The sequence below is a fragment of the Oryza sativa genome, chromosome 3, assembly GCF_034140825.1.
Source record: "Oryza sativa Japonica Group chromosome 3, ASM3414082v1".
NCBI classification, from domain to species: Eukaryota; Viridiplantae; Streptophyta; class Magnoliopsida; order Poales; family Poaceae; genus Oryza; species Oryza sativa.
In genome coordinates, this window is record NC_089037.1 from 30,976,142 (window position 1) to 30,987,383 (window position 11,242).

At 40.5% G+C, this 11,242-nt stretch overlaps 2 protein-coding genes across 2 annotated transcripts; both read right to left on the reverse strand.

The window, feature by feature from the left end:
• Window positions 1–515: 515 nt before the first annotated feature.
• LOC4334019 (GATA transcription factor 19-like) lies at window positions 516–5,364 on the reverse strand. The gene is made up of 8 exons (NM_001418640.1): window positions 5,097–5,364; window positions 2,713–2,799; window positions 2,513–2,628; window positions 1,649–1,765; window positions 1,434–1,539; window positions 1,212–1,280; window positions 1,061–1,134; window positions 516–822 (listed from the first exon to the last, which is right to left on the reverse strand). Exons 1-8 carry the CDS (start codon window positions 5,268–5,270, stop codon window positions 750–752), a joined length of 816 nt encoding a protein of 271 aa, NP_001405569.1. The 5' UTR covers window positions 5,271–5,364; the 3' UTR covers window positions 516–749.
• Window positions 5,365–5,584: 220 nt separating this feature from the next.
• On the reverse strand, window positions 5,585–10,921 carry LOC4334020 (glucose-1-phosphate adenylyltransferase large subunit 1, chloroplastic/amyloplastic-like). Its single transcript, NM_001418647.1, has 15 exons — window positions 10,545–10,921; window positions 10,134–10,247; window positions 9,852–10,025; window positions 9,651–9,743; window positions 9,272–9,355; window positions 9,133–9,188; window positions 8,882–8,975; window positions 8,221–8,333; window positions 7,935–8,007; window positions 7,654–7,734; window positions 7,285–7,371; window positions 6,940–7,044; window positions 6,739–6,845; window positions 6,275–6,335; window positions 5,585–6,031 (listed from the first exon to the last, which is right to left on the reverse strand). Exons 1-15 carry the CDS (start codon window positions 10,734–10,736, stop codon window positions 5,930–5,932), a joined length of 1,536 nt encoding a protein of 511 aa, NP_001405576.1. The 5' UTR covers window positions 10,737–10,921; the 3' UTR covers window positions 5,585–5,929.
• Between the last annotated feature and the right edge of the window lie 321 nt (window positions 10,922–11,242).

Here is an 11,242-nt window from a genome sequence, read left to right on the forward strand (position 1 = left end):
ATTATTTATTTTGCAAATTTATTTTTCGGGTTTATTCCTAATTGATTATTCTTTACTCACGATCAATGAACTCCGAAATCAAATCCAAATAAAATAGGCAAATAAAACCGGCATGATGCAATTTATTTAAAAAGTTTTTGAAGGTCCGTATTTTTAGGGTTTCGATTTTGTCAGTGAATTTTTAGGGTGTTACAAGAGCATTACAAACTCGAGCTAAAGGCTCACACGCACACTAAGGAACTTGAAAATGCCACACGGTAGAATTCATGTTTTCTTGGTCCATTTAGAATTTTCGAACTTTAATTCTTGAAATCTTTAGGGGGGTTTCATCGCTTTTTATTTCTCATATTTTTGACCGCTAGGAATAGAATTGACCAAGTACAAAAATCATACCTTGATAACAGTTATTTGTCGTTGCTTAGATCACACTATAAATATTGAGCAGAATGAAATTTGGCAACAGTTTCGAAGTAGCCAGAATGAAACTTGTTTGTAAGTCAGAAATTACTATAGTTGACAACCGATCAAAACGGATTGTATTACTCAGATCTGTGTTCAAATCGTACAGAATGAGTGGGTAGGGTGTACAACAACACATGGATTTGATAAATATGGCGCGCCGATGCGTCTGCATCGTTCGCAACGGAGCTGATCTTTGTTAGTTCTGTTGCCTTATGTACCATCCTAAAGTCAGGAGTTCCTGAAAAATAACCTACGTATCAATTATACACAAGCGTCTGAACATTTTGTCACGAGGTAGCCATGCTATCTTCTTCTTTGGTTGGTGGCAACACGTCTGCCTTCTGCTCCTGCTCTGGCACCCTGACGAAGAAACTAGATTAGATGGTCAAGTAGTTGTGTTTTGAGAAACTTATCTATAGTCAAAGAAGTTATTTAGGCAGCATTTTCAGCAGTAAAGCTGTAAAGCCTGCCGAAAATTTTCACTTAAAACCTGACCATGAGTATTCTGTATGTTCCAAGCTTAGGCTTGTGTTTAGAGTGCACTTGTTAGTTTGCATGATTGCATTTGATCAAGATGCAGTAAACATGGACTGCTTACATCTCAGTGTCAGTTTTCATAGTGGTTTGATTATGCTCAGCACACAGATTTGCTTTGCTGTCATCTGTATCACCCTGTACAATGAGAAGCACAAATAAATCAAAAGTGTAATGTTCAGGTAAACCAAGTTTATATTACAGGCATAACGCACCGTTTTACTCAGATCAGCAGGATGCTGCACAGTCATTTTGGGGGCATTCAAAGGACTTCTTAGGGTGCCCTGAGTTTTTTTTGGGTGATTTAGTTACAGCAATTGTGTTAGTATGGACCATAACATCAATAGTTATTTAGCCTACTCGTAAACAAAGAAACATATTCAAGAGAAAAGGAGTGAACAAAACAGGCAGCAGTGTTCATAAAGTGAGGAAATTACCTTGTTTGCCCACATTAGGCCACAGGCATTACAGAGGGACCTTGGACCAGCTGGCCCACGACGCATTGCTGGAGTAAGCCTTGAGCTGATGCCACAATTTTGGCAACTAGAAGGGCAAACCAACATCAGTGCACAATATATACAGGCAGCCGCTTCAAGTATCTGGAATTGATGTAACACGACTTGCACATACACACAGTTGACAACTAACTCACTGCGTTTCTCGGATATGATCATCCTCGCCATTGGCTGTGGAGCCGCATGGTGCAGAAGAACATGAACCATCACCAAAGTCTGCCCTTCCAGCAAACTGGCCTTTACGTCGTTTCATCCTGACAATTATAATGCGTGCATATTATAACATCTGAAACAAAATAAATGGTTACAGAAGAATAGCTCAACAGCAATCTTATGTTGACTGCCTGTACCAAGAATGGTAAACAGAGAATGACTGAATGACATGGTACTGATAAAGCAATTTATTTATTCAGAGCAGCCCAATCTTACTAAATGGGGCAAAAAATCAAGAGCAGGTTTTTTATAACCAATTGGAATAAAGTGCTGTAAACATTCATTTTGCATATTAGAACCATGAAAGTTAGCAATGTGACATTGCAAAGGCAAATTACAATGTAAGAAACTTTTATTGCACCAGTAAGACATGATTGTTCCATGACCCATAGTTTTATGCTGTTATTCATTGCTACTGAAAATATTTCTGAGCCATCATTACTCCCTCTATAACTATTCAAGAACAAGTGACGTCATAACGGATAAGCTACATGGAAAATTTAAAAAAATACTAGTCAACAGAGCTATATCCCCATCTGTCTTAGTTTATTGTCTTATAAGAAAAGGTTGATGTGACAAGAATCAGGTAAAATGCTGGTTTATTAATAATGAAAGATCACAACATTGTTAATTTGATATAACAAGCATTTTCACACTAAATTAGCAAGTCAGGAATGCCATTTAAAAGTGCATATGCATTCACCCTGCAATTATGATGGTAGAAATATGTTCAGAACGTGTATATTTTAGACAGTGCAGAAGGGAATGGGCATGAGTCAAGTCCATACTTTTGAGCAACCTCCTTACGAACACTGTATCTTATTTTCTTATCAAAACATCTTTCCTTCCTCTTCTCACGAAACCTCATTAAGGAAGCAACTCTTCTGGCAGCCACAGTTGTACTCTACACACGACACAGTAAAAGCTTTAGGAGAAACTAGAAATAGTCAAACAACCTTTGTGTAGAGATTCTACAGAACATGGATACCTTTTCATCGAATGTGGTAGGTACAGCCATGCTTACTAAACCAGGAGGCATGTCAGACCCTCCAAGTACCAATAGAACAGCCTGAACCTGTATAACACTAACATAACAGTCAGTCATGTATATCAACTACAAATGGCCATGAGCAATATAATAGCCAAAGCAATAAACAGCAGCTCATCACTAGTAACATAAGCACATGATCACCCTTGAAACTTTACTATGGTTGCATCACAATTGATTCATGGGACAGGAAAAGCTGAAAAAAGAGAAGGAATACAGATTAGAAAAGGTGTGTCACCTTGACCAAGGTCACATGGTGAATACATCAGCTGGAAAAAATTTCCATTTTAACCGAGTCACACTTATTTGCCATCAGGGGAATGTGTCCATCTCAGGTTAACTATATGCACAGCATAATATGTCATTATTCTCATAATCATTTACCAGAATCAGCCAGCAATTTATATGCGTGTGTCGTTTGGTTTACGTTTCTTTCAAGCCAATTTTACCAGCTTATATTTCATCCAACATAGTCAGTATATTATCTCAGTATAATAGATGGAATTCATACCAACAGGGATGTGTTTCTAGATATGTTATATTCCCTTTTTGTTAATGAAGATTTTCACTATAAATGACTCCAGAAGGCTTCTCATGATTGCAAGGTCAAAGATACTCTCTTGAATAAAAAAAGGGAAAACTATGTTTGAGAAAATGAACTAGACCAAAGCAAATGCTAGCGTGTGTCACTTTTCCTGAAGCCATTTGTATTATAAGGTATGCAAAACCACCTTGTAAGCATTGGATCAAATGAAAGATGTTTTTCTAAAAAAAAAATACATAACAACTATGAGGTTGACAGAACCACAGATTACTCCAGATGGCATTTCCTTAAGAATTAGATGGCTCCAACTTTCCAATGAAGAAAAGTCAGAGCTCAAGCATTCTCCCTCAAATCTCCAGAACCACCTGAATTAATCACAAGAAGTATATACTGTACAAGATAATCCACCTTAACCCAGGGCCACAATTAACATGCTTTGCACACTATTCAGCTCTTTTAGTGTCAATTTATTTCAGTTGCCTGTTGAATATGCATTCATTACGTTGGTTCCAAACACTGTTAACTAAAGGGAAAAAAAACATTTTCAATGTGCACAGAATATATTCTTCCAGTGCCATTTGATTCATCAAAGGTACATTTCTCTAAACTTGTGATAGAAGAAATAGAAAACACATGAGTGCAGATAAAGTTAAACAGAGAAGATGGACCCCCTTCTTTGAACAACTGGATGAAACCAACATATGAGTACGAGCATTAGTGTTGAGACAGATGCCTGCTACTGCTAGCAATGCCAATGGGGCTACTTTTTCTTAACAAAATAGTAACAATTATATCCCAAAACATGCCCTAAAGTACACTTTTTCCCCTATCAAAGCTGAGAAAATATGTTGACTACTTAGGTGTGGGCTGTGGCACTACACATTTGCAAATAAATCAATGCCTTAGCAATTTAGCATAAGAAGGAAAAGGTACAAACACAAACAAAACAAGTGATTAGTGATGGTACTATTTGTTTCATTAGACAGTCAAATTCTTATCTCCATTCAACATGCTGGGAATGCATTCAACTAAATAAAACAGATGTTGCAGCATTTAAACTTGCACCCTATTCTCAAATTCACCAAAGATAGGCACTAAAAAGACATGAAAGAAGGCAGCAAAAGGTCAAATCTATCTAAGAAAGCCTCCATTTTCTGTAGAAAGTCAAATAGAAATCGATGAGATATAGCAAATCAAGCAGACAAGCACACGAAACTAAATTCCGCAAGAAACAGCATATAATCAACTGGTATACATTTAAAAAAAGTCAATCCTAATTAGAACAATACCCAATTTCCTAGACGATCAATCGACAAATTACTGTTAACACAGTAGCACAAAGTCACAGAGTACGCATTCTCTGGCGAAATTCAACGAGGACGCAAACAGACCTCTGCTCAACCTAGAGCAAACAAAAATGGCCAATCTATTCATCAAACCAACCAATTACACCCAAAAAGATTGCTCGCTTGGTGCAATCGGAGGAAACATGCATGCTAATTTCCATCGCTCCATTCTACCGCAACAACACATTCAAAATCGAAGAAAAGGCACACCAAATTCATCACGAGGACGCCGCCTTCTCCGAAAACCAAGCAGCATCGCCAACGAAACGCGAATCCCCTAGTCCAATTCGGCCCCCGCAGCCCACCCTCGCCAATCTCCCGCGCCACCGCGCGCAAAGTCAACCCCACTCACCGGAGCTACCGAAAGGGCGAAAGGGAAGAACCAAACGGACGCGATGGAAAAAAATTTTGGAAGGGGTGAAAAAGGGCGCGACCTTTTGGGGCGGGACGGGGTCGAAGACGTAGACCTCCCCCTGGTACACGAGCGTCAGCTGCTCCGACGCCGCGCTCAGGAGCGCCTCCGCCGCCGCGGACTCCACCGCGCCGTCGCCGGCGGCGCCATCGTCCGCCGGGGGATCGCGGCCGTCCGCCGGGGGCTCCGCCGCCATCGGCTCGGGATCGGACGGTGGAGATGGGCCGCGGACGCGAGCCAACGTGGGGCAGAGGTAGGGGGGGAGAAGAAACGAGCTCCGTTCGCGCGCACGTGTGGTGGATGGGTGGGAGGCGCACACGTGTGACGGATATATACGCACCGTTGTACGTCGCGTCTGTCCGGACAGTGTACAAGGGTGGACGGTCACGTATTTTGCTTTTACGCCTCTAAACCTGAAAAACGTATTTCATGTCAACCCTTTTCTTCAAGTCTCCCTCCGTAAAAAACTAAAAATCAAACCTGAGAACAAATCAGACATCCAAATTTGTTGTTCAAGGTTGTGTCAAATTCCCATCTAGATTAAGTTTTTTTTTTTTTGACGGAGAGAGTACACCTGTAGATAGGTAAGGTTTTCTTCGCCTGCAGATTACATGGAACAACCAATACCCCAGATCATAAAATTTTGTTTTTTTTTTCGAGCTTCATGACCATGTGTTTAGTGTGAAAACACACACGGTAGATTCACGAGACAATGATTTTGTACAGACATGCAGAAGCTCTTGAATGCTAAGTACACAACTAAGAACAAAGAGCTCTGATGATTTTATTCTATTCCTGCCGCAAATGGTCATGGCTGGCTTTTTCTGGTTGGATAAGGGAGGGCTTTATTCCACCTCAGATGACTAATCCATCTGCAATTATCGAGTTCTTTAATACGATGGTGATGCCTGATCGGATGTAGAAGCCTTCAGAGGTCCTATCTGCTTCCTGTACACCCTGAAATTTAAGACCCAACAGACAACCACAATATCAAATAATTAGAAGGGGTGAGGCTTCGAACCTAGGTCGTCTAGCCCACCACCTTGTGGAGCTAGCCGGAATACCCCTGGGCGTTTCTCGGTACTTTGTGATTTTTATTAGTGTTGATCAAGTTATAGAACTATTTTCGACAATAGAAACGGGTTTCAGGGAAAAAAAACATAGAAGCATGTTAGAAGGGGTAATAGAGATAATGCATACCTCAGAGTTGGAAATTGTTACATTCTTCCCTATCCTCGCATTCTTGTCTATTATGCAGTTCCTTCAGAGGACAATAATGAGACACACTATGAGTAAAATAAATTTTTTTGAACTATTGATAACCAAGACAAACATGTAAAAGTGATGTACTCCCTCCATCCACAAAAGTTACATATATTACTTTTGACACCAAGACCAAGGAGAAATTAAATCACCTTGGATATTACAAAATCAAGGAGTAAATGCAAGCATGTAACCAATGAGTATTTAGATAACTCCTTGGGTTCTAATAAAATATTTAATTTATCTCTTCGCTTAAGTATTAAATGCACAAATACTACAAATAGGAACAACTTATTTAGAAAAACTCAAAAGTAAAATAGGTGTAACTTTTATGGATGGAGGGAGTATTATATTATTATATTATTGGGCCAACAAGCTAGGAAGTAAATTTGCATGCATACTGAATCTTTGTATTCTCCCCGATTCCAATAGGAACCTTTCCTTCAGCCAGCAGTTCTCCTCTTTCCAGATCAGTCTCATAGAAATCAGCACCAAGCATTACTGTATCCTGCAGGACAATGGAACAGAAATATTTTATGTAATTTGGAAGGCCATTCCGTTGGTGTTTTATGCTTCTAGCAGTGAAAATGAAAATATCTGACCTTGAGGTGCACATTGGAACCTATCCTAGAACGGATTCCAACAACACTGTGCTCTATCCTGCAGCTATCCAAGAAACATCCATGGGAAATGATTGAATCAGTGATCTGCAATGGTTTAAACAGTGTTAGAAGATGGCAAGCCAACCGAATTGATTTTAAAAGAAGGGTAAAGGAACCCTCTAAATTTAATATTAATAAGCAACTTCCCTAAGTGAGCAAAGGCACATAACCAGGATTAAATGAATTGCTAATTGGATACATGCGTCGAAAGTGACATAAGGAATATTTGGGAACTAAAATATCACAGAAAGGGATACATGCTAGTTCAGATAGGGTATCACATACCTTACTATTATTGATCATAGATGGCGGTAAGTTTCTCCGTGATGTGTACATTGGTTTATTAGCATCATAAAAGCTGAATCTCGGTGGCTGCATAAGTGAATTCAAAAATGATCAAAAGTTACAGAGAGTTTTCATTTGATCTGTTTTAAAAAGAAAATTTCGTACCTATGTAGTACTATCACCATCATGATACTATACGTAGAAGTTAATAACATAAATGAATACGGTGGGGAAAAGGAAGTCAGGAGTTGCTAGAAGGATGGTGAACATAAAGTATCAATTTGCAGTGTGTACAGTTACATATTTATTAGAGGGATATAAACTGCAGGAATACGGATAAAATGGCAATTTTGTATTAGTAAAGCATACCTGTTCAGCAAGAGAAAGATTGGCTTCAAAGAATGATTTTATAGTTCCTATGTCTTCCCAGTAATCATTGAAAAGATATGCCTGCAATGAGTTCTAGGTTACAACTGTGCCTGAGATGTTCAAGGCTAGTTTCTGACATGATACTGAAGTTGATTGTAAGAAAATAAATAATACATCATACATATGCAGTATTATTATTGAATAAATTTGTGTAAATCTGATGCCAATAGTGCAATATTAGAGAACACTACCAAATGGAACTTATTATGTTAAATCCTTACCTTTACATTGATTTCTTTTGCTGAAGCAGGAATGATTTCAGATCCAAAGTCATTTGCTGTGGGAAAACGCCATCTGACCTAACAACAATTGCGGTAAAGATTAAGACCTGATAGCAATCAATACCACATAAACAGAAGAACAAAAAAGCTGGTTTGTTTATTATACTATTGACATCACTGAAATTGAGGTTTGGCATTAGAATGAAAGTACACTTTATAGTCAGATGATTAAATGGAGCATTTTACTGAATTTTTATGTGAGCTCCATTGAGTTGAATTGGCATACCTCAAAAGATTTAGAAGTATCTCTTTCTTAAATATATAAACCCCCATTGACGCTATGTATGGCTTCTCTTTTGCTTCATCCTGTGGTAAGCCTAGAACAGTGGTGTCAACTTGCTGCACAAAGAAAAATAAAGAATGTCTGATGAAATTATCAGTTATTTTCTTTGTGTGCAGCACTAACTGGTGCATTGGGCCATCTAGAATATGATTCCAATATGTACATAGGACAGATGGGTGGTATGAATAGGGAAACTATTCTAATCCCTCGAGGGGATGTTCCCTCGTTTACCTAAAAACCATCTAAACGGTTATGAAAAATTCTGGAAAAATTTAACAACATTCATACAACACATATATACAACTCCACAAAATCTTAAGTCCAAACTCAACTCACACATCGAGATATAAAAAAGACAAATTCAGCATATGAATAGTAGCGTACTGTTTATATCTAAATTTGTCTTTTTTGTTTCTCGATGTGTAGATCGAATTTGAACTTGAATTTTGGTGGATTAGTAGGTATCATTATACTCTACATTGTCAATTTTTTTCAGATTTTTTCATAACTATTTGTATCGAATTTGAAAGAAAAAGATATACGAGGGGATATCCCCTCGAGGGTTTAGAATCCATTCCCGTATGAATAAACATATATGACCTACCATTGCCTTTAAATCATCTCCTTTTGGTTTTTCACTAAATGCGATAACTCTTCCTGTGTCGTCTATCTTCATTAGACCAAAATCAGATGCCCGGCTGACAAGGACGAAATAAACAAATGAAAGAGAGTAGTGTATTTTCAAAATCCAAATATTTCTCTTACCAAATAAAACAATTCAATTTATCTAAAACTTGGTATGAGAGGTCACTTCATTGTTCATGGATGAAGCTACTGAAATGGTACAGGAATCACCTATCATCAATAGGCAAGCAACAGATGCTGATGTCTGCACCTCTTTGCCGATGACTCTGTAAATTGGATACCCAAAATCAATTCAAATATACTACTTTAACAGCCAACTACAAGAAATGATGTATGTACAGACAATTACCTGAACAAAGTCCATGTAGTCCATGCGGTAGAGATGATCACCAGAAAGAATCAGCACATCATCGATGTCTTTAGCTTTGGCATCCTACAAAACGATAGCACGATGCATTAAAATTATGTAAGGAGCATGATGAGGTTTTTCAGTAGAATAGTACGATCAAATAACAAGGGATAATTGAAAAGTTCATTTGATTTTCCTCAAATTGAACCACTGTAAACAGATACGAATGATTCTAAACACACAAATATGCAACAGAAGTCAGAAGGCGCAGTAAAAAGTTAAACATAGATGACTTCTAGTCACTGCATTGGCTATAGTGCTCCATATCGATGATAAAAGTAAGCATCGCACATCTCAAATATCTGATAAAAAAACGTACATCAAAAAGCCAGTCAAATTGCCGAACAGCATCAGCTGTACCCTGAAACCACCTCTTTCCCTCCGATCCAGGCGTCTGAGTTGCTGCTAGGACCTGAGTTAGAGAGCAAGTTCCATTTTTGTTATCCCTTTTCATCAGATCACCAAATTAACAGTAGCACAATCCCGTAAAGAAGAACATTATACTGTCTGGATTTAGCACCTCGACGAATCCATCTCCAAACGCGACGCCGTTGCTGAAGTTATACGCCCGGGAAAGGTGCCGGTTGAGCGACGCGGAGTTGAACTGGGTGAGAATGTACACCTTGTTGATGCCGCTGTTTATGCAGTTGCTCATCGGCACGTCGATCAGCCTGTACGCTCCGCCAATGGGCACCTGCAATGGCAAAAATTAACAACCATGAGACAATTTACTCGCATTTGCTGAATCTTTTGCGGCAGAAGAAACCGCGACGGGACTAAGGTGTTTGTACGCTGTACTCACCGCGGGCTTGGCCCTGCGCTTGGTGAGCGGGAACAGCCTCGTCCCCGCGCCGCCGCCGAGGATGACCGCCACCACCGTCTTCGAGTCCCGCGCCTCCAGCGCCGCGTCCTCCGACTGCAACACCACGAAAAACAAATCAAGCACCGCGCGCGCGCGACATATATATATATATATATATATATATATATATATATATATATATATATATATATATATATATATATATATATATATATATATATATATATATATATATATATATATATATATATATATATATATATATATATATATATATATATATATATATATATATATATATATATATATATATATATATATATATATATATAGAGAGAGAGAGAGAGAGAGAGAGAGAGAGAGAGAGAGAGAGAGAGCATGTGCACTGACGGCGCCCACGGCGGCGGCGGCGGCCTCGGTGGTCGCGACGGACGTCCGCACGGAGAGACGCCGGCCCCGTCCTCCTCCTCCTCCTCCTCCTCCCACCGCCCGGGCAGGCCACGGCCTCGCCAGGCTCGTGCCGCACCGCGCCGCCGCGGCCACGGAGGCCGGGGCGGCCACCCGCAGGTCCATCGCCGCCATCACTACGCGTCTACACCCGCGCGCGCCTCCCGTCGCCGCCTTCCCCTCGCAATGCCGGAGAGAGAAACGGGTGGTGAGCTGGTGATCCTTCCCAATCCAAACCTCTCCTCTCCTCTCCTCTCCTCTTCTCTCCTCGCCTAGTCGCCTGACCCCCGTGAGCTCGTGCAACTTTCCACTAGGGACACAACCGCGGCGGCCGCAGCGTGGAGAGGAAGAGCGAGCGAGCGAGCGGCGAGCCGACGCTTTAAGGCGCGGTATTCCACGTGACACAGCATAACGCCACCCCACTCCACTGCCGCGTGGGACCCACGCAACGTGGGGTCGAGCCGTCAGTGGGTGTGGGTGGGGAGAGTGACGAGGGATTTCCGATTTCCCTTTTCTGGTTGCTCGCGCACGCTATCCGGCGCGAGGCCGGACGTCCACACGTCGCCCGCCGCCGTTGCTTTGCTTTTGCTTGCTCGCTGGCTGTTCCTTTCCGGGGTTTTGGAGGTATATCCGTGGGGGCC

What these genes read in the sequence shown, in the direction of transcription:
- LOC4334020 (NM_001418647.1), bottom strand. Translation starts at nt 10,736, where the DNA reads ATGGCGGCGATGGACCTGCGGGTGGCCGCCCCGGCCTCCGTGGCCGCG. An exon ending in CCGCCGCCGCCGTGGGCGCC is followed by an intron (nt 10,248 to 10,544) that starts GTCAGTGCACAT and finishes GTGGTGTTGCAG; the next exon opens with TCGGAGGACGCGGCGCTGGA. An exon ending in TAACAATTTCCAACTCTGAG is followed by an intron (nt 6,032 to 6,274) that starts GTATGCATTATC and finishes CTTAAATTTCAG; the next exon opens with GGTGTACAGGAAGCAGATAG.
- LOC4334019 (NM_001418640.1), bottom strand. Translation starts at nt 5,270, where the DNA reads ATGGCGGCGGAGCCCCCGGCGGACGGCCGCGATCCCCCGGCGGACGAT. An exon ending in CGTAAGGAGGTTGCTCAAAA is followed by an intron (nt 1,766 to 2,512) that starts GTATGGACTTGA and finishes TATAATTGTCAG; the next exon opens with GATGAAACGACGTAAAGGCC. An exon ending in GCCTAATGTGGGCAAACAAG is followed by an intron (nt 1,281 to 1,433) that starts GTAATTTCCTCA and finishes AAAAAAACTCAG; the next exon opens with GGCACCCTAAGAAGTCCTTT.